The sequence below is a fragment of the Trachypithecus francoisi genome, unplaced genomic scaffold (assembly GCF_009764315.1).
Source record: "Trachypithecus francoisi isolate TF-2019V2 unplaced genomic scaffold, Tfra_2.0 Lachesis_group10, whole genome shotgun sequence".
Classification (NCBI taxonomy): domain Eukaryota; kingdom Metazoa; phylum Chordata; class Mammalia; order Primates; family Cercopithecidae; genus Trachypithecus; species Trachypithecus francoisi.
The window spans coordinates 41,915,197-41,936,021 of record NW_022681455.1 but is presented as its reverse complement, the minus strand read 5'-3'; the positions used below and the strand labels follow the sequence as shown (position 1 = coordinate 41,936,021).

The following is a 20,825-nucleotide window of genomic DNA, read 5'->3' as shown; positions in this document are numbered from 1 at the left end:
TGGCTTAAAAGTTTCCTCCTTGGTCACCATTTGGGAGGTGATGGCTTCAAAGCTAAGCTTTGCTCTCATGTGATCCTTCTTCATCTTAATACCCAGTAAGATATAAATCTCTCAGTCTACCCAGTGTAGACTCAAGGGTCTTGGCTTCATCTATCAGATAAGATCTATATGATTTATACAAAGAATGGTGCTGTTTTGATATACATACTAAAAAAATCTAATTCTCAAGCAATTTTCTTAATATTTACGCCAGCAAGGTCAGGAAAGACTATTTTGTCCTGTTTAGTAGTGAACAAACTGCTAGAGACATCTATCATTCTTAGCAGGCCACTGTGGTCCATATATACTGACCCTCCTTTCCAATTAATGTCCTTTAATCCCACACTAGTTTCATAGGAGACTTGGCACATAAAAGCAGTATTTTTTTTAATGTCTAGTAAACTGACCATAAAAAAATAATTGCCATGGTGGACCCGTTTCTATCCACCCCTTTCTATGGCTATACAAGTTTATACATGCCAGTTCCATACATACTCCATTTCCAAAGAGCCCTCAAACCCTGGACAGTAGCACTACCATCAATTTTAGGGTCACAAGACATCTCCTTCTGAAGGAAGCAGCTTCCTCAGCAGTGTCACTTTAGTGCCCACTGCCCAGGCTTACTTCACTTTGCCTCCCCCTACACATCACTGCCCTCTTTGTGCCACCAAACCTCACTATTCCAGCAACAATGCCTCCCTGGTGCCTGGAAAACCCATTTGGTGCACTAAAATGCTATGCAACACCAAATGGCTTCTTCCCCTTATATTGCTCAACAATGTAAATTCTTCAAGAATAAACTTCATGCTATGTTGACATCAATGTATGGTTACAGCTGCTTTTTTTTTTTTTCCTTCCTTTTAAAACGAAGCAAACCACCTCCATTAAAATCCATGTTTGGGGCTTGTTTTTGTCTCTCAAGTGTGAAATATAAATCATGTTTTTATGATTTTTGTAAATTTTTTTACACCTTGTTTTTGTAAGCAAAAGTTTCTTATTAAAAGAATAAAATGACTGCTTTTGTGTGCGGTATTTATTTCAAATGTTTGTTAAAACAACACTGTTATTTCTCAGGACAAGAGCAAAGATCACCCCCTGCAGAAGCTTGGGAACTATGTACAGAACTTTATAGAACAGAGGCCATACTTTAGTTTAAGCCTGTCGGCTGACCAGAGAATGGAATTCTGCGTGGACTCAAGGAACAAAAGGAAACTAGGCAGGGAGAGGGAAGAAAAGTGCCTCTCAAACTTCAGCTGCCATCAGGGCACATCTTGTGGTGGTCACAGATTGTAGGCTGTTTTTTGGAAGATTCGGGTTCAGCACAGGATTCCATTTGTCTGCAATCGGATAAGACAACAGGTGGCATTAGAACTGGAAAAGTATGGGAGGGAAACTGGTAAGAGATACTGAAATCCCTTGTAACATCTGAAAACACATTTAACTAGGAATAGTTAAGGGTTTTACATCACATTCTTTTGTACATGTCGTTAATAGTTGACAGAAAACATTGCTTCTCCCAGTCTCTAGGTCTCCTAAGACACGTAGGGGGGTGGTTCAGTGCTTACCTACTTGGCTACACCCCTGGCTGAGGTGCCATGAGGTCAATGTCACTCAAGTTCCTGGCCAGCCAAACTCCCGCAGCAAAGAGTCCCAAATTTAGTATCAAGTTCCTGGAAAAAAATGTGTTTTACTAACCCTGTGGTCACTGAATCTGTTGTACAGTTAACGAAATGTACTGGGGGAAAAGCTTCCATCACCACCACCTTCCCGAGGCATTAATACATGGTTGTGACATGGCAGGTTGCTCAAAACCCACGTGGGAATTTGGAGTTCATTTTTGTGCCTAATAAATGTAAGATAAGGCTGGGTGAGGTGGCTCACCCTTGTAATCCCAGCACTTTGGGAGGCCGAGGCAGGCTAATCGCGAGGTCAGGAGTTCAAGACTAGCCTGGCCAACATGATAAAACCCCATCTCTACTAAAAATACAAAAATTAGCTGGGTGTGGTGGCGCGCGCCTGTAATCCCAGCTACTGGGGAGGCTGAGGCAGGAGAATCGCTGGAATCCGGGAGGCGGAGATTGCAGTGAGCTGAGGTCGTGCCACTACACTCCAGCCTGGGCAACAGAGCGAGACTGTCTCAAAAAGAAATAAATGTGGCCAGACGGGGTGGCTCACGCCTGTAATCCTAGCACTTCGGGAGGCCGAGGCGGGTGGATCAAGAAGTCAGGAGTTTGAGACCAGCCTGCCCAAGATGGTGAAACCCCATCTCTACTAAAAACACAAAAATTAGCTGGGCGTGGTGGCGCGCCCCTGTAATTCCAGCTACTGGGGAGGCTGAGGCAGGACAATCACTTGAACCCGGGAGGCGGAAGGGACAGTGAGCCGAGATCGCGCCTCTGCACTCCAGCCTGGGTGCCAGAGCGAGACTCCGTCTCAAAAAGAAAAAACAGAAAGAAAGAAAGAAATGTAAGATCTGCAAAGCCCAGCGACAGCACTAGTCCAGGGCCAAAAAAGCCTGTTTACGTGCTGGCACCTCTTCCGTTGATCAGGGTGACATACAGATACAGCCACATGAACGAAAGATCGCTTTTGCCACACGGGAACTCTCCCTCCTGGCCAAGGACCTCAGTAACGCACAGCCAGAGCTACGAAGACGCCACAATGCTGGCAATGTTAAAAAACAAAAACAAGGCCGGGCGCGGTGACTCACGCCTGTAATCCCAGCACTTTGGGAGGCCGAGGCGGGCGGATCACGAGGTCAGGAGATCGAGACCATCCTGGCGAACACGGTGAAACCCCGTCTCTACTAAAAATACAAAAAAATTAGCCGGGCGTGGTGGCGGGCGCCTGTAGTCCCAGCTTCTAAGAAGGCTGAGGCAGGAGAATGGCGTTAACCTAGGAGGCGGCGGAACTTGCAGTGAGCGGAGATCGCGCCACTGCACTCCAGCCTGGGCGACAGAGCGAGACTCCGTCTCAAAAAAAACAAAAAACAAAAACAAAAAACCCTGAGGCGCCAGCCTCGCGAGAAAGGGGAAATACCGACGCAAGGGCCAGAGAAGGACCAAGTTCCCGGGCTCGGTTACCTCCGGAAGTCATTCCTATCTGTGGCAAAGCGGTAGACGCCCCGAAGCCAATCTCCCACGTTGTCTGGTATTTCGGGCGTTTCATTAGCCGAGCCAGCAGCGCTCAACGGGACCCCGCTAGAAGCCATAGTAGGCACCTTCGCATGCGCCTCGGTGGAGGAACCGTATCGGCGTCGCGGGTGAATGACGCACCTCCGGTTTGGCACTTCCGGCTACTAGCAGCCGGCAGTGGAGCGCTGTTCGCTTAGTCCGACATCCGGAAGCGGGACGGCCCCCTGCTGCGCGTCCACGAGCTCTAGGAGGGGAGGAGCGCGGCCCAGCTCTACGGTCCCCTGCTCCCGGTCCCACCTCCGGCTGTCCAGCCGGTAACCGTCACGCGTGCTGTGACCTAATTGGCTCGGGAGGAGGATGGTGGGGACGGGGCTGTCCCAGCCTGTGGAGGTGGGGGTAGGGGCTATCTCAGCAGGGGAAGCGTAGCTTTGGGGAGTGGGTTTTGCCAAGAAAGTCTCCACCAAAAGTCCTAACGCGATGTGCTGAAGGGGGCGCACTCCAAACTTGTCACCTCGCCGCCTCTCGCGGGCTGCGCCTGACTGCGTCTCAGTCTAGGATTGCTAGGGGAGGCTAGCTTTGTTCTCCGGCTTTACAGACCCCTTTCCTCCCACTCACACCCCCTCTCTGAGCTGCGCCACTAGCACATGGTGCAGTGCTTCTTAGAGGCGTTGCTGTCCTCTGCTTGGAGGCTTCCGGGGATTTTCCAGGACAGGGGAAGGCGCTCGCCTAAGAAAAAGCCTTCAGGTTCCGAGTCAGAGGAGGAGGAGCAGGTGGAGAAAGGGGTGTCCTTGGGATCACTAAGAGTCTCCAAGCGGCACTGCTCCTGCCCTTTGGGTGCCTCCGCTTTGTCCCCAGGTCGGTTCTCCTGCTGGGGACTGGATCCAGGCAGCCACGTCTGAGTTTGCAGGCTGGAACCGCCGGCAGCAGCGAGAAGGAGTGTTCGGGAGAGGGTCGCAGAGTTCACCGAGGTTTGGTCCCTTCCTCTAGTTCGGTCGGGTCCGGTCTCCCCTGTTCCAGGCCGGGTCGGAAACGCTGGTCTCAGAGATGCGGAGCTGGACCTCCACCGCAGGTAGCGGGGGTGAGGCCCAGCCTCTCGCCCCGCCCAGCCCAGCCCCTGGGCCGTGCGCGCCGCCGCCGCCGCGAGTCCTCGCCAGGGTCCCCCGCTTCCACCAGAGGGCGGCCGCGTCCCGCGCCTGGGAGGGAGTCCGGCGCCGCAACCCCGACCGCGGCGCGGGGTGGGTTCGGGAGGCCCTTGGAACGCTCCGGCCAGGGACGCGCGGTGAGAGCTGCGGGCCCCGAGGCTCGGATCTGGGGTTGCGGTGGGGGTGCTCCTGGAGGGACGGGACGGCATGGGACCGGGGCGAGGGTCCCAGCCCGGGAGAACCCCCACAGCCCAGCCCAAGCCCTCTCCCGCTTTGCTCTGCATCCTCTCCCTTACCAAGGAATGCATGCCCTTCCAGTGCCCCGCCCCAGCTCGAGCCTGCATCCGAGTAGCGGTTCTCGAAGCAGCTGGGGCAGCAGGGGCTTCCCCCAGGCAGGGCATAACGTCCCCCGCCCAGAGGCCCGGCGCAGTCCTGGCAACAGAAGTGGTTCTCATGCCAGCGCTGTCCCTCCGCCTCGGTGCAGCGCTGGGAGAAGATCAGCTGGGAGAGGAGAGGGGAACGTTTCATTCATTCATTCACTCATTCATTCATCCAGTAACCACGCCTTTTACCCAGTTAACGCTAAAGCACGTCTGCATACATTCCCATTTGATTCACTCAGTCACTCTTGGACGCAGGGAGGACTGATTGGCTTAGCCAGGATCTCAGCTAGCAAGTGGCACAATCCAAAGTGCGACCTGGGGGTCTGGACTCCCAAACCAGGGCTCCAGGCTTCCTTTTATGCTGACATCAAGGGAATTTCTAGCATGATGAGGCACAGCACTGGGCACTTGGCATCTACTGAGATGAGCATGTGTCCAAGAGTCCCTGCTCTAGAGAAATTCTGTCAGTCCAAGAACATTTGAGGGCCTCTGCAGTGGGGGAGGCCAGAAGTAGAAGGGCACCGGGTCCCAGATGCCCAGAGCTCAAGTCAGAACACAGTGAACTTGCCCAGGCTGGTTCCTACTTCTCCCCACTCCCTGATACTGTGAGAAACTGTGGCCCAGGAGAGTGTTCCTTTGTATCCTGCCACTCTGGACCCTGGGTAGACCCCCAGTTCCTCCCCTCCAGGCTGTACCTGGTCACAAGCCGGGCAGCGCGGGCGCAGCAACTCTGCATGATGGCGGCCGCAGTAAAGTTGTCCATCATGGTAGAAGTAGATGAGGTTTATCAGGGCCTGGCCACAGGCCTGGCAGGCAAAGCAAGACTGGTGCCAGCAACGCTGTTCCCCTGCCCGGGCTGCAAACACTCCGTACTCTCCTGGCTTCAGCAGCTCCCTACACTGTCAGAGGGGAGGTGCTGAGGTGGTCCGAGTAGGCACTACCGTCCTAACTTCCCTCCTTGCTCTTGCAATCTGATCCCAACCTGTTCTCACCATACCCTAGCAAGCCCACATCCACTGCAACCTATACCAAGAGCTCCCAAACTTGGTTTCTGTTTTTCCTGTTTCCCAACCAGAGTTCCAGAAGCTAGCCCCTTCTGCAGAAATGAGAGGGCAAAGAATAGAGGAAGGGGAACTTGAGGGGAGGGGTGCTACAGACCTTCTCACAGGTGTGTCCTTCAAGCTTGGGAAGTACCAGGCGGGCTACCCCCTGTCCCAGGGCCTCCTGCTTCCGCCTGGCACAGAAGAGCCGCAGCTCGGCCCGCTCCTCCTCCCCAAGGGCCAGGCAGTAGTGCTCCTGCAGAAACAGTCCTCTACAGTTACTGGGAGAGCTCCAGCAGGAAAGATTGAGCATTGCTTGGAGGAAGGCTTGGCTACTGGGTCAGAGAAAGGTTGTAGAACCTCAGGGAGATGCCAGAGATAATGGCATAGAAGGGGAAATCGAAGAAGAAGGAAAGGAGCTCAGGAAAGGCCACCTGAGTCTCCCCCTGCCCCCCAGGCCACCTGAGTCTCCCCTTGCCCCCCTAGGAATGGTCATCAATCAGGTCTGACAGACCCACAGTACTTAGCCCTGTCACCATTAGGTCCTTGCTCCCAATGAGCTAAGAGCTCAGTATCACTTCCCATTCTTGCATTTCCTCAAATTATTTCATACACTCCTGTCTTGCCTCCCCAATTGAATTGTAAGCCTTTAGGCTGGGCCATGTAGACCCTCAATAAATATGTAACAACCATATTCTCTACATTTGTACATTCCATTATCTGTTTCAAAAGTCGTTCATGTCCATTTTCTCATTTGCTCTTGAACTAAGTGTTGTGGTGGGCAGAGCAGATGTTATTGCACCCGCTATTGTTACTGCCAACGTGAAAACTCAGGCAGGGGGAGAATGACACCCCAACCAGTGGCATAACTGGGCCTTAAATCCACATCCCTTAACTTCTGGACTGAGGTTCTTCCCACAGTAAGAAAAGAGAGGGGCAGGGAGAGGCAAGAGAGGGAAGATGGGGAGAGGAGACCCACATCAATGTCCTGCGGAGGGAGTTGCTGCAGGAGGGTCCGAAGCCCAGTCCAGTCCGGGGCTTGGTTGGTGTCCAGGCAAAGGGAACCCAAGCTCGGAACTGAAGGACCCTGGGGAGACATGGAAGAAGGGGAGAGGTGAAAATAGGTTTTTCTTTCTCCTTTCCCCCTAGTCATTGCCACCTCTTCTCCCATCTAGAGCAGCTTCTAAGCATGCCCTCCATTTGGGAGGGTCCTCCTTCCAGATCTTCACTGAGTGCAAGGATAGCTGACTGATGCCTGTATCTGTGGTCTTCCTTGAGGGAGGCTGGGGAGGCCCCACACCCCAAAACAGCTTCCCTTATGCTTTCCCTTCTTAACCCCCTTCACGCCTTGGGGCCAAAGCCCCTAGAGTCTGCTTTGACAACACAGATTCCCTAGGAGAGGTAATGGATATTCATGTGAATGAGTTTAAAGTCAAAACCCCATGTTCTAAGCAGCTGCAGAGACAGGAATTCCTGAAAAGAGAGAAAGGCAATAAGAGATTAGGCACGAAGTCAAACTACCTCCGGGTTACTGGAAAAAGGTGGCCACCCCACAGGATAGAGGATATGTTGGTCTCAGAGGAAGGGCACAACTTTACTACCTGAGCAGAGGTGTCCTCAGGGTCCTTCCCTGGCAGGTGGCCTGAGTCACTGTCTGAGTTGGCTGGCGGACCTGGATCCTGGGGCTTGGGGCTGTCCTCTTGGTGGGGCCAGCCAGAGTTTTGCACTGACATTAGTGGCAAAGCCTACCCCAAAACAGTAAGAACACCTCCATGTATTAGGCCGTTACAGTGTGCTAGGAAGTGGTAAGTGCTTTACAGGTATTATTTCCCTCAGTCCTCCCAACACCCAAATGACTTAGGTAGTATTATCCCCATCTTACAGATGGCCCAACTGAGGGTCAGACCATGAGTAACATGCCTAAAGTCAAACAGCCAGTAAGTGGCAGAACCAGGTCTTGAGGTCATGTCTTTTGGTCCAGAATTTCTGAAGTTCAAACTTCTGGGGTCTCCCAAGATTGGGATGGAGGTAAGCGGAGGCCCATGGTAGAAGGAGAGGGCACTTTGCCTTTCTGGTGGGCCTTTGGGCAGGCTGGCCCCTCTCTCCTTACCTCATCAGCCTTAACTTCCACCATTTCTCACCATGCACCCACAGCCCCAGTGAGCATGCTTCTTCACAACTTCCTACATGGGTCCAGTTTTTCCAGCTACATAGGCTTGGGCCTCTGGTTAAAGGATCTCCTTACCAGGAAACCCTTCTCAGCCTCTGTGACCATACCAGCTCTCCCTTCCCTGAGCAACTGAAGCAAGCACTGCCCCAAGATTCAGTGCCCCAAGATTTAGCACCTAATGTTTTTCTCTTTGCTCCCTCATCTCTCTCGGCTCCTCATCTATAACTTCCTCGAGGACAGGAACACCTTGCACTTTTATATTGCAATTGCATTGGATAATCTAAGTTCATCTCTTCAGTTTTCCTCTCGGCAACTCCTGATATCGCCACAATATCTCGGGGGTAAGAAGTGACTATTGGCTGGGCACAGTGGTTCAGGCCAGTAATCCCAGCACTTTGGGAGGCTGAGGTGGGCGGATCACCTGAGATCAGGAGATCGAGACCATCCTGGCCAACATGGGGAAACCCCGTCTCTACTAAAAATACAAAAATAAGTCAGGCATGGTGATGGGTGCCGGTAATCCCAGTTACTAGAGAGGCTGAGGCAGGGGAATCGCTCCAACCTACCTGGGAGGCAGAGGTTGCAGTGCAGTGCACTCCAGCCTGGGCGGCAGAGTGAGACTCCATCTCAAAAAAAAAAAAAAAAAGTGACTATTAATGTAGAGAAGAGATGAGCCCTGCCCTCAAGGAGCTCATAGTGGGTAAGACAAAGATGAAACCAGGTAGAATGGGATCAGAGCTCTGGGCAGATACAAACCCTGGAAAAAAAAAAATAACCAGAGCAAACTTTTTAATAATATTTACTCTGTGCCAAGGACTCTTCTAGAATATTATATAATATAGTCTATCCTCACAATAATCTTATGAGGTAATTTCTTTTATTCCACTTGACAGTTGAAACAAGTTAATTAACTTGCCCAAGATCATACCAGAGGCTAAGGGAAGCCTTAGGGGGACCTGGCTTCTGAGACCTGGGATAGATTCTCAAAGTAGCTGGGCACAGGAGGGTCATCATCAAATCTCTGGCCTCTGTAAGACTGGGCCAGGGATTTGTATTGGGGTTGAGGTGAGGGTTTAGACCGTAACAGTTAATATTGCTTTCCAGCACTGAACCCTCCTCAGCACTGCCCCTCCACTCCCACTTCAAATGTCCTGTGCCACCCTTCCCTCCTTCCTGGCTTCACACCCACCTGCTTCCTTCCTCTTCTGTCCCTCAGGTCAGGTTTCCTGTGGAAGGTGGCCAGGATGGGCTGTTCACACCAGGAGTAGCCACTAACAGCATTGCCCCTGCTCCAGGGAGCAAGAAAGGAGGAAGCATCTGGGGCCCCAGGAGGGGACTTGCACCCTCTTCCATTTTAGCTCTAGTTTGCAGTTTGCATGGAATTGTCCAACACAGAAACAACGCTCAGAAATCAGGCCTCTACTACTCACCCTTCCATCTCCCCAAAGGCAGCCAAACTCCACCTCCACCTAGCACTGGGACACCCTTACTAACAGGCCAGCTGGATTCCCTCCATAATTCCCTTCCCCCTCCTACCTCAGATAAGGGACAGAGCTGAATCCCTTGTCTTGCCTCCGTCAAGGTGCAAGAGGGCTCAGGAGCTGGACATCCCCAACCCCCGCTGCCCTGAAGGGCAGAGCCTGAGAAGACTTAGGGCTTGGGGAGGTGGAGGGATGGGAAGATTTCTGGGGACAATGGGAGGGAGAAGGAAGCGGAGTGCCCGGTCCCGCCGAGTGCCCTCTCGGTAGATCCCCAAAGCTTTTCTAGAACTTGGCGGGCCCGCCTCCGGGGCTGGGACGCGGTGTTTCCCGAGTCCGCTGGGCTTCCGGGTCTGGCTGCTGGGATTTTAGGGGAGTGGACCAGGACTTGGCTGGGGTCTCACCATCGCTGTGCATCGCTGTCCGGGCAGTTCTGGACCGACTCTGCCGTCAGGCCCCTCACCCAGACCCCACCCCAAGGCGTCAGCGCCCGCCCCCGTCCGCCCCCGCCCTCACTAATAGCGTGGCCCTTCCTCTCCCACGCCCCAGGGGTCCCCGTCCGCCCCTCCCCTGCTGGTGGAGAGGGGCGGCTCAGGCAGGGGCCTAGAGCTGCAGATTGGGGGCGGGGGGGAAAGCAAAACAAAACCACATTTGTGGGATCTCAGGGTGGAAATGTGCGGGCTCCACGGCCTCTGCCATGCAGGTGCAGGGGCTCAGACTGGGACTGCTCCCGGCAGGCATCCAGTAGACGCCGGGAGCCCCGTTTACGTTGGGTTCTCAACCACTCGCTGAATGGAAACGCCTCGCCAGGCCCGCAGCCCTGTCCCTCCGCAGTTCCCAGGTCTCCCCAAACTCTCCCTCTGGTGTCCCAGCCCCGCCCTCCGCGTGTTTCCCTTCAGTTCTCTCCCCCTTGTCTCCAGTGGTCCCCCTGGCCCCTTCCCCTCCCCTCAGCCCTCTTCCAGGTTACATCGTCTTGCCCGTCTCCCTTCAGGTCCCTTCAGACTCTCTCCCCTTCCCTTCGTTTCTCGCCCAACCCTCCGTCCCGTTTTCGCTCGCTGCAGCACCCCCAACTTTGGTGTCCTCAGCCCCGCCTCTGCGCCCCGCCTCCGCCGCAGGCTCCGCCCTTCTCCCCCCCCGCGTCGGGCTTTCTCAGCCCCTGGCCAGGAGCGCCCTCTGGCGTCTGCGCATGCTCACTGCTCCCGACTGCAAAGTCCTCCAAAGGGACCTTCTAGGCTGCGTGCCGGTCGCCCCCGCTCGGGTCCGCCCGCCCGCAGCGTCTCGTTGGTGCTGCCGGTGACCTCCGACCCCGCGGCCGCGGGGCGGGGCGGGGAGGCCTTAGCTCTGGGCGGGCGGCGGCTGCTGCAGCGGGACCCGGGAGCGGGGCCCGGCGCCGCCCGGGCCGCGGGGCGATGTGAGTCGGGGCGCGGCGGGGCGGGGACGAGGCGGCTTCACCGAGGCCGCGTCGCGCCGCGCCGCAGTCTCCACTCCCTCCCTAGGAAGCCCCGGGCGGGCGGGCGGGCGGCGGAGCATCGGGGCTGGGGGCGGGGATCCGGGCAGAGCGCGCACCCAGACCTCCTCATTCCTTATGAGCGTCTAGAAATTCCCCTTGACAGTCCTGCAGACTCTGGCTCCCCTAACCCACCTCTACCCTCGCCGCCCTGGACACAACATCGCATCTCCTGGAGCCCTCAGAACCCCCTCACTCGCTCAGCAAATCTGCTATGCGCACGGACCCAACATTTCTCTTGGATGCTCCCAAATGCTTCCGCTGCCCGGAAATTCCTAGGATCCCTCATATCCCTATTCTCCTTGCACTATCCAAAATGCCCACATCCAAAATTCTTGCTCATGTTTCCCCAAACGTCCTCATACGTTTTCAGCCCCCACACCCCCTCTAACTCCTGCCCCTGATCCATAACTATCCGAGACCAGAGGCCTCTCCCCATTTCCACTCAATGCAGTCCTTCCTCAGTGAGCTATATGATACATCCTGATATCTTAAGGAGAAGAGATGGTGACAGGGAAGTGCAACCCCTCCCCCATCTTGCATCCTAGAGTTCTTGGTGCCCCCGCCCTCCCCCCACCCCGTCGGTGGCTCACGCCCCAGTATTTTCCCAGCAACTTGTCTTTAGTCCTTGCACACCTCCCTGAGCCTGCTTCTTCCTTCCAGAAAATAAGCCAGATCAAGGGGATGGGGTCCTTTTACCTGGAAGTTGTCCAAGGTTGCAGGGTGCAAGGGGCCCTGGGAAGTATTGTTTCTCCAGAGCAGGAATGTGGAATGTCCAGGGGTCTGCAGGGTCCTGGCTTGTTGACTTGTTTACCTTGGGCTCAGATGCCCTGAAATTTTGGCTTACTGTTAACATTTATGTTGAAATTAGGCCTTTCAGAGCTTGGGGAGCAGAAAATCTATCAAGCTTCCAAATGCGAAATTGAAGCAGCCTGTCTTGGAAGAGGAACATGTCAATTTTAGTGATGTTTGTCTTACATTTTTACCTCTACAAGTTATTTAAGCTAGAAGCTCCCCAGTTTATAGATGGTTTCCCCAAAAACTAAGACCTTAGGTGGGAGTTGGGGGGTTGACTTAAGTCTCCCAGATACTTAGTAGCAACAAAACTGACTGGAATATTGGTTTCCTGAATCTTAAACCAGTGTGCTCTCTCTACTATATCACAGTGTCCTTTTGAGAAAGCTCTTTGTAGAGTTAAAGTTCTCTGCAAAGGTAAGGTGATGGTTTTGGTGTTTGTTGTAACAGCACTCAGAGGGAGACCTAAAGTGACTTAAAAGGCCTTGGCCAGGCGTGGTGGCTCACACCTGTAATCCCAGCACTTTGGGAGGCTGAGGCGGGCAGATCACAAGGTCAGGAGATCAAGACCATCCTGGCTAACATGAGGAAACCCTGTCTCTACTAAAAAAAAAAAAAAAAAAAAAAAAAATTACCGGGCGTAGTGGCGGACGCCTGTAGTCCCAGCTACTCCGGAGGCTGAGGCAGGAGAATGGCGTGAACCCAGGAGGCAGAGCTTGCAGTGAGCTGAGATCGCGCCACTGCACTCCAGCCTGGGCGACAGAGCGAGACTCCGTCTCAAAAAAAAAAAAAAAGGCCTTGGGTTGTCTTAGACTTCAAACTCATTGATGCTCTGGGATTCTGTCCCTCTCAGGACCCATGGGGCTTGGAATTTGTGCTCTCTTTGCCCTTGATTTTTCTTTCTTCATTGGTGTTTTTGTCCCATTAGGGCTGAAACAGATATCCAGGTGGGATGGACTGCCAGGTCAGTTTCATTAACAGTTGGGAGTGAAGATAGAAGGTTTTATTAATCAGTGTCTCTGTTTCCTGTGCTAGGTGAGCCCCAGGTGTATCCCAGAGGGATCCGGGTGACTTCTCTGCAGACCGTTTGCCATGACAGCCCAGCAAGGACGGGGGGAATAAAGTGGGAACCCTTCCCCATGCCCTTCCCAATGGCCTGGGTGAGGTAAGAGCTGTGTATAGGAGTCAGTTTTATGGCGTTTCCCAAGTTGGGAGGAACAGAGGATACAGGTCACCTGGTTATTCAAAGCTTTACCATTCAGCAGGAGTTCTAGAAGAACAGCTAATCCTACAGATTGGATTGTAGGTTGTGACAAGTTGCAACCCCTTAAAACTGCTGCTTGGTATTGGTCCATGCGTTTCTTGTTCCCTTAGGTCATTCAAGCCTGGGTGGTGTCCTCTTCATTCTAGGCACAGCTCTGACTGTTGTGACATATAATCCAAGTACCAGAATCCTGGAGGGAAGAGCCAAATAGTAAGGCCTCTGGTCTCCCCTTCAGACAAAGGGAAGCAAACCTAGCATTTTTTTGTGTGTGAAGAAATATCCAATTGAGGTTATTAAAATTGTGCACTGTTTTAAATGTTCAGTCTTCCGAATGTATCTTTTTGATCACAGTGTAACAACTCACTTGAAGAGGGTATCAAAAAGATAAATTTGCGCTGGATGTTGGGATGGTAGTAAGGGAGAAGAGAGAACTTGGATGAAGTAGAATGGATGAGGTAAAAAGGGAGGAAAAAAGAGACAGGTACAGGCCAAAGTATCTGAGACCCCCCCAAGTGACAATTTCTTTGCTGAATCCAAATAAGGGCCTTGGGTTGGCATCCACCTCCATCTGCTGTAGATCACTTCTCCTGGGCCCCTGCTTTTCTTCCTGCCTATGTCCTTCCCTTGTCATTACATGGGTCAGAATCCTACATACTTCTCAAGGTCCAGATCAGTTACCTCTGAGAAGCTCTCTCCCCCATCAGCATTCATCCGTAACACATTGTAACTTGAATTAAGGTTTATCAAATGTGTGTCTGACCTGGATTGAGAATGTGAAGTCTTTGAGGGAGGGTCTGTATCACACAGTCTCTTGGACAGAGTAGGTGATCACAATGAGGTGCTTCTTCCTGAGTTCCCCAGAGCAGGGTTTTTTGAAGCTGAAGTTGGTGACCTGCATATCCCATATGTTTTTCCTAGGGCAGGCTGGCTGCTCTGACACCATGGGGAGCTGCTGCAGCTGCCTGAACAGAGACAGCGTTCCAGACAACCACCCCACCAAGTTCAAGGTACCCAGAGCCCTCTCTTCTCCTGCGTTCCCAACATGGCCTCCTGGGCTCAGACACAACTTAATGGAGTTGTCTCCGCTTCTCTTAACAGCAAATCAAATGCCAGGCCGAGTTGTAGGCTTATGGAGACTTCTCGAGCTCACACCCTCTCAAGTAGCCTAAGAAAAAGAGGCCCAGACCACTGCTGTTTTCATGGCTCTTGGTATTACCAAGAATGAAAAAATGCCATAATGATGCTTTTGGAACTGTTGTCAGTGTGTTTTTATACCTTTATATATCCCCCACTTTTTTTTTTTTTTAGAGAAAACAAAATTATGTATTTGTGGGTTAATATATGTAAAGTATTTAAAATAGTGCTTAGTGGCCAGGCACAGTGGCTCACACCTGTAATCCCAGCACATTTGGAGGCCAAGGTGGGCGGATCACCTGAGGATCAGGAGTTAGAGACCAGACTGGCCAACATGATGAAACCCCACCTCTACTAAAACTACAAAAATTAGCCAGGTATGGTGGCACACACCTGTAATCCCAGCTACTTCGGAGGCTGAGGCAGGAGAATCACTTAAACCCAGGAGTTGGAGGTTGCAGTGGGCCGAGATCACACCAGTCAGTGCACTTCAGCCTGGGCGACAGAGTGAGATGCCATCTCAAAAAATAATAATAATAAATAAATAAAATTAAATAGTGCTTAGCACACAGTAAGCACAACATTAGTGTTTGCTGTTTGCTGTGGGAAGCTGAGGGCAGACCCAAGTCCACCTGTGCGCTCCCCTGCCCCACCTCTCTGTAGAGGGAGCCTCCTTCCTCCTCATTCTGGGGCATCTTGAAGCACATGTTTCTCCAGCCCACCAGAAGAGGGAGCCCTCAGCAAGGGCACGTAGCTGGGGACAGGGTAGAGGAGATATGTATTGTTTCTGCCTTGGGCTTGACTTTTCTATGTCAGGGTGTCCCAGTCTCAAGATTTTGAATTTGCAATTGAACTCCTTCCCCATTAACACCTGGCCCTTGGATACTAAGCCATGGGCTGTCTGGGGTCATCTAACGTTTGTTATCTAACCGACTGACCTTGGAGGTCAACTACCTACTTCTTCCCTCACTGTCCATATGACAAAACTCAGCCCCAGAGAAGTGGGATTTGCCCAGTGAACTGCCGTGGGTCCATGAAACTGCTTCATATAGTTATGTAGCATTCAGTAGAATCTGTGATAGTCAGATGTGACCTTTGGTTCCCCACCTCTTGTCCTGCATCAGATTGTCTCCCAGTGGCTCAGGGAGCCATGCGAACACTTGTTGGACTCACTCATTGACCCTTCTGTCCTCTCCCCTCCAGGTGACAAATGTGGATGACGAGGGGGTGGAGCTGGGCTCTGGGGTGATGGAGCTGACGCAGAGTGAGCTGGTGCTGCACCTGCATCGGCGTGAGGCCGTCCGCTGGCCCTACCTCTGCCTGCGGCGCTATGGCTATGACTCCAACCTCTTCTCCTTTGAGAGTGGCCGCCGATGTCAGACAGGGCAGGGTGAGTACCAGGCCCTGCTCCACCGTGGGATAGGGGCTTATGCAGGACTCTAGGGTTCCTAACGTACAGATTAGCCCCCAAGAGGTTAATGTTGTCCCCATCACCTGTGGGCAGTAGAGTGTGATGTATTCTCCCTGCAGTCAGAGGTCAGGGGTGGTAGGTTATTCCATGAGGTCAAGGCTAGAGCCAGCCACGGCTCTCTGAAGGAGTGGCATAGTCTGGGTTTATCTCTTAGGATTCAGACTTAAGCTGTGCAAAAGGAATACTGCATGGGATTGTGTTCAGTGCAGTTTGGGATTATGACTATGCAGAGGTGGAATGAAGGAGCTTCTCTGATGAGGCTGCCAACAAAATAGTGAGCCTCTGAGGTCATGTTTGCTGGAGGAGACATCCTTCCGTACATCTTTTTTTTTTTTTTTTTTTTTTTTTTTTTTTGAGACGGAGTCTCGCGCTGTCACCCAGGCTGGAGTGCTGTGGCCGGATCTCAGCTCACTGCAAGCTCCGCCTCCCGGGTTCACGCCATTCTCCTGCCTCAGCCTCCCGAGTAGCTGGGACTACAGGCGCCGCCACCTCGCCCGGCTAGTTTTTTGTAGTTTTTAGTAGAGACGGGGTTTCACCGTGTTAGTCAGGATGGTCTCGATCTCCTGACTTCGTGATCCGCCCGTCTCGGCCTCCCAAAGTGCTAGGATTACAGGCTTGAGCCACCGCGCCCGGCCTCCTTCCGTACATCTTACACTTGGAGTTCATGAGGCAGAGGCATGGGCGCTGGGTGAGCAGGCAGAGTGGGCAGAGATATTCTTGCTTCTAGTGATGTTTGATCTACACTTGGGTTCCCGGGGGGCTACCCCTGGCCCCAGCACAGGGTTCTCTGCAACTCCAGGCTTTCCCAGTCTTTTGTATTTCTCGTCGTATTTTGCCAGAGTAGTTCTTTTTTTTCACTATTTCCTCCCCATCCTATTTGTGCAAACCACAGTTATCCCAGTCCACAGCCTAATTGTGTCTTACTTGTGGGTATATGCACAGGCACACCCCAAGTACCCTTCCCTAGGTCCAGGTCCCCCTGTTACAGAGGGGAGTGTAGGAGTCCAGGCTGGCCCAAGACCCCAAGGGCATCTTTGAGTCCCCTGATTCACAGACACTCAGCCCAGTCCTGCTGTTCCTGGGACCTTGAGTTGCAGCATTGCAGTTTGAAGGGCTGTAAGGCTGGCTGCATTGAGGAGCCATGTGATTGCCTTGCCATATTTGCCTTTAGCTAGTCTGCCCATCATTTCTTTCTTTCCACACCAGAGTTTAATGTATGAGGTCAGGGACCTGTATACAGTAGGCATTCGCTTTCTGGCCACGCACTGGGCTAATAAGTGAATAAGCAGGGAACAGAGTAGACCCTCTTGTCATCAGCGATCTGAGGGCTGGTGCTCTGGATGGAGCTTTTTTACCTAGGAAGCAGGGGGTGTTAGGCAGAGGAAGATGGGGGCAGCATGTGAGGTAGAATGTTCACTCACCTGGCCGGGCGCAGTGGCTCATGCCTGTAATCCCGGTACTTTGGGAGGCCTAGGTGGGTGGATCATGAGGTCAGGAGATTGAGACTATCCTGGCTAACACGGTGAAATCCCGTCTCTGCTAAAAATATAAAAAATTAGCTGGCTGTGTTGGCGGCCGCCTGTAGTCCCAGCTACTCGGGAGGCTGAGGCAGGAGAATGGCGTGAACCCAGAAAGCGGAGCTTGCAGTGAGCCGAGATCACGCCACGGCACTCCAGCCTGGGCGACAGGGTACCCTAGTACCCAAGGTACCCTGCCCCACCACACCCACACCACATTGAACACTCCAGCTGTACTCCTCTGAGGTGAAATCATTTTCATAAGGATGTGTGAGTTCAGGTATCACAAGAAGAGAATCAAAATCAAGGTGCAGGCCAGGCGCGGCGGCTCACGCCTGTCATCCCAGCACTTTGGGAGGCCGCAGCAGGTGAATCACCTGAGGTCGGGAGTGTGAGACCAGCCTGACCAACATGGTGAAACCCCATCTCAACTAAAAACACAAAAAATTAGCTGGGCATAGTGTCGGACACCTGTAATCCCAGCTACTTGGGAGGCTGAGGCAGGAGAATCTCTTGAACCTGGGAGGTGGAGGTTGCAGTGAGCTGAGATCGTACCATTGTGCTCCAGCCTGGGCAACGAGTGAAACTCCGTCTCAACAAAGAAAAGAAAAAGGATGCTCGGGATGAGAAGAGGCTTTCCTGCCCCGCAGGACTGGGACTGGAGTTCAGGGACGTTTCCCACACGTTATGCATCTGTTGAGCTCCTCTGGTCCTTCCCTACTGCCCAGGGTCATTTCTTCCTCTCCTTCTCTAGGAATATTTGCATTTAAGTGTTCCCGGGCTGAGGAAATCTTCAACCTCCTTCAGGATCTGATGCAGTGCAACAGCATCAATGTGATGGAAGAACCTGTCATCATCACCCGCAATAGCCACCCCGCTGAGCTTGACCTCCCTCGAGCCCCTCAGCCACCCAATGGTGAGGAGACCCCAGTGTATACACACGCACAGGCCCAGGAAACACAAATCTTGGAGGGATGAGTCAAGCTGGCAGGTTAGGGGAAGGCTGGGTGAGCCAGCCTTCCAGGACAGTTTGTCCATGATCAGAACCGTTCTTGAGGATCGGTAAATCCTGGGCTGGGCTAGGTGACTCAGGCTGAGGCTGTTGAGTCCTGGGCCTTGTATTGACCGATGGTTGGGCAGCAGACAGGAAGACTTTGGGTTTCCATAGAAACGGCAGTCTGGAGTTTTTTTGCTTTCTTCCTGTGTCTATTGGGTCATCCCCATATACTTTCCTTGCTAGTGCAGGCATCTCTGGCCATGACCGTATTCTGGAGAGGGTCCTACAATTTCTGCTTATTCAGTCATTGAATTCAGACCAGGCACCTGCTTGGTGTTCTGCTTGTTGTTCTGCGCTCCCTGGACTGGCCCATGGGGGGCAGGAGAAATAGAAGCACAGTCCCTTTTTTTTGAGGAGCTTTCCTGGACCTTACTGGCAGACCTAGAATGAAGCAAAGGGATGGTCCAGTGACAGCAAGATGTGCTTCACGCATTTTGGGTGAGGCTATAATGGAGACAGTGGTGAGGTGCTTCAAGCTGAGCTTGAGGGAAAGGTCAGGGTTTGAAGAGCAGAGGAAAGACGAAGGATAATGGGGGCTGGTGGCTCAGTGGGGTTTAACCACTGTGAGGCCCTGAGAACATCTCTCCTCCATTGGAGGAGTCCCAGAATGCCTCACACACAGCTGCAAGTGGTTGTCAGTTGGCTTAAGTTCCCCTCCCCTGGACTTGTCTCCCCTGTGTCCAGCTCTAGGCTACACTGTCTCCAGCTTTTCCAATGGCTGCCCTGGAGAGGGCCCACGATTCTCAGCTCCCCAGCGGCTCTCAACGAGCAGCCTACGGCACCCCTCGCTTGGGGAAGAGTCCACCCATGCCCTCATTGCTCCTGATGAGCAGGTGAGCAAGCAGCCGGCCAGCCCCTACCCTGTTGGTCTGGGTGGGGATGAGGGATAGGAAATAAGGCCACCTCCTCCCAGTAAGGATCACGGGAAGGGGAAGAACATTGTTAGGGTCCCTTCCTGTCCCTAAAAGGGAGTGTCTTCCTTGGAAGAGTTGGAGGACAGGGAAGAAGAAACTCCAGCTCTTTTTCTGTGTGCTTTTCTTCTCTCATCCTGTCCTTTCTGTTCTCTTTTCTCCCTGCCCTGGGACACTCCTGCCTCACTTGGACTCTCTGTCCCCAGTCCCACACCTATGTCAACACACCGGCCAGTGAAGATGACCACAGGGGCCGCCACTGCCTGCAGCCCCTGCCTGAGGGTCAGGCACCCTTCCTCTCGCAGGCCCGGGGTCCTGACCAACGGGACCCACAGGTGTTCTTGCAGCCAGGCCAGGTGAAGTTTGTGTTGGGCCCGACCCCTGCTCGGCGGCACATGGTGAAGTGCCAGGGCCTCTGTCCCAGCCTCCATGACGCCCCACACCACAATAATAACAATGAGGCCCCTTCCGAGTGCCCAGCCCAGCCCAAGTGCACCTACGAGAACGTCAGCGGGGGGTTGCGGCGAGGGGCCGGCTGGAGACTGAGCCGAGAGGAGCCGGGCTGGAATGGCCTTGCCCACCGCCGGGCCGCCCTGCTGCACTATGAGAACCTGCCCCCGCTGCCCCCTGTGTGGGAAAGCCAAGCCCAGCAGCTGGGAGGGGAGGCTGGGGATGATGGTGACTCAAGGGATGGGCTCACCCCCTCTTCCAATGGTTTCCCTGATGGTGAGGAGGACGAGACCCCACTGCAGAAGCCCACCAGCACCCGGGCCGCTATCCGCAGCCACGGCAGCTTTCCTGTGCCACTGACCCGCCGCCGCGGCTCCCCAAGGGTCTTCAACTTTGATTTCCGCCGGCCGGGGCCCGAGCCCCCAAGGCAACTTAACTACATCCAGGTGGAGCTAAAGGGCTGGGGTGGAGACCGCCCTAAGGGGCCCCAGAACCCCTCGAGCCCCCAAGCCCCCATGCCCACCACCCACCCTGCCCGAAGCTCAGACTCCTACGCCGTGATTGACCTCAAAAAGACAGTGGCCATGTCCAACCTGCAAAGAGCTCTGCCCCGAGACGATGGCACCGCCAGGAAAACCCGGCACAACAGCACCGACCTGCCTCTGTAGGGACGTCCCGGTCCTCACCACCCTCTGCCCCACCGTGATCCAGCCTCTGCCTCACACTCCTTTCCTCTGAACCCACCCTCCCCAGGGTTCAGGGTTGCTTTGCAGAAGGCATGGAGGTGGGACTAGATGCTTCCCTGTGCTGGCTGGAGTCCCCAGAGATATCAGCCGCCGAGTCTCCTGGTCTGTCTCCAGGCTGGGGAGAGAAGGGTGACCAGGCGAGGAGGGAGCCGAGACATCAACTGTGAAGGGTTCCTGTGATTGCGTTTAGCGCCCTCCCGTTCTGTCCATTTGTCTTGTCTGCTGACTGTCTGTGTGTGTTTTTTTTGGTTGGAATTTTGAAACATTTTGTACCTGTTGATTTTATTTATCAGTTTATTTTTCTATTTATTGTTTTAAATGTAATTTAACATATTTATTATTAATATAATTATTTTTAAATTCTGGCCCAGTGGATATCATCTTCTCAGGGAATCTTTTCTGGTGTGGTACTGGGTTGGACACAGGGCAGGCCTAATTGAGGTAAGAGTTTCACTCTGGGGAATTTGGGGCAGTTATGGTTTTTGTGACAAGTCCATGTTTTTTTTTTTTTTTTTGAGACAGAGTTTCGCTCTTGTGGCCCAGGCTGGAGTGCAATGGCATGATTTCAGTTCACTGTAACCTCCGCC

General features: G+C 53.2%; 3 protein-coding genes across 4 annotated transcripts; 1 reads left to right on the top strand and 2 right to left on the bottom strand.

Annotated features, from left to right (window-relative positions):
* Nucleotides 1–1,054: 1,054 nt before the first annotated feature.
* Nucleotides 1,055–3,327, bottom strand: TOMM6 (translocase of outer mitochondrial membrane 6). The gene is made up of 3 exons (XM_033217136.1): nucleotides 3,123–3,327; nucleotides 1,605–1,709; nucleotides 1,055–1,376 (listed from the first exon to the last, which is right to left on the bottom strand). The coding sequence occupies exons 1-2, from the start codon at nucleotides 3,248–3,250 to the stop codon at nucleotides 1,613–1,615; spliced, it is 225 nt and encodes a 74-aa protein (XP_033073027.1). The 5' UTR covers nucleotides 3,251–3,327; the 3' UTR covers nucleotides 1,055–1,376; nucleotides 1,605–1,612.
* On the bottom strand, nucleotides 1,058–10,384 carry PRICKLE4 (prickle planar cell polarity protein 4). Its single transcript, XM_033217135.1, has 10 exons — nucleotides 9,098–10,384; nucleotides 8,475–8,534; nucleotides 7,340–7,483; nucleotides 6,718–6,825; nucleotides 5,857–5,994; nucleotides 5,394–5,597; nucleotides 4,612–4,816; nucleotides 3,123–4,181; nucleotides 1,605–1,709; nucleotides 1,058–1,376 (listed from the first exon to the last, which is right to left on the bottom strand). Exons 2-8 carry the CDS (start codon nucleotides 8,532–8,534, stop codon nucleotides 3,811–3,813), a joined length of 1,230 nt encoding a protein of 409 aa, XP_033073026.1. The 5' UTR covers nucleotides 9,098–10,384; the 3' UTR covers nucleotides 1,058–1,376; nucleotides 1,605–1,709; nucleotides 3,123–3,810.
* An 80-nt stretch (nucleotides 10,385–10,464) lies between these two features.
* FRS3 (fibroblast growth factor receptor substrate 3) lies at nucleotides 10,465–20,603 on the top strand. Of its 2 annotated transcripts, none has more exons than XM_033217133.1 (7): nucleotides 10,465–10,797; nucleotides 12,724–12,853; nucleotides 13,871–13,959; nucleotides 15,290–15,476; nucleotides 17,829–17,990; nucleotides 18,816–18,964; nucleotides 19,249–20,603. In XM_033217133.1, the coding sequence occupies exons 3-7, from the start codon at nucleotides 13,894–13,896 to the stop codon at nucleotides 20,158–20,160; spliced, it is 1,476 nt and encodes a 491-aa protein (XP_033073024.1). In that variant the 5' UTR covers nucleotides 10,465–10,797; nucleotides 12,724–12,853; nucleotides 13,871–13,893; the 3' UTR covers nucleotides 20,161–20,603. The 2 variants fall into 2 exon arrangements, with proteins under 2 accessions (XP_033073024.1, XP_033073025.1); XM_033217134.1 differs by lacking the exon at nucleotides 10,465–10,797 and adding an exon at nucleotides 10,862–11,860.
* The last annotated feature ends 222 nt before the right edge of the window (nucleotides 20,604–20,825 follow it).

What these genes read in the sequence shown, in the direction of transcription:
- FRS3 (XM_033217133.1), top strand. Translation starts at nt 13,894, where the DNA reads ATGGGGAGCTGCTGCAGCTGCCTGAACAGAGACAGCGTTCCAGACAAC. An exon ending in ACCACCCCACCAAGTTCAAG is followed by an intron (nt 13,960 to 15,289) that starts GTACCCAGAGCC and finishes TCTCCCCTCCAG; the next exon opens with GTGACAAATGTGGATGACGA. An exon ending in TCATTGCTCCTGATGAGCAG is followed by an intron (nt 18,965 to 19,248) that starts GTGAGCAAGCAG and finishes CTCTGTCCCCAG; the next exon opens with TCCCACACCTATGTCAACAC.
- TOMM6 (XM_033217136.1), bottom strand. Translation starts at nt 3,250, where the DNA reads ATGGCTTCTAGCGGGGTCCCGTTGAGCGCTGCTGGCTCGGCTAATGAA. An exon ending in GATAGGAATGACTTCCGGAG is followed by an intron (nt 1,710 to 3,122) that starts GTAACCGAGCCC and finishes ATTTTTTTCCAG; the next exon opens with GAACTTGATACTAAATTTGG.
- PRICKLE4 (XM_033217135.1), bottom strand. Translation starts at nt 8,534, where the DNA reads ATGGAGTCTCACTCTGCCGCCCAGGCTGGAGTGCACTGCACTGCAACC. An exon ending in CTGAGGACACCTCTGCTCAG is followed by an intron (nt 6,826 to 7,339) that starts GTAGTAAAGTTG and finishes ATGTCTCCCCAG; the next exon opens with GGTCCTTCAGTTCCGAGCTT. An exon ending in GCTGCCCGGCTTGTGACCAG is followed by an intron (nt 4,817 to 5,393) that starts GTACAGCCTGGA and finishes CTCCTCTCCCAG; the next exon opens with CTGATCTTCTCCCAGCGCTG.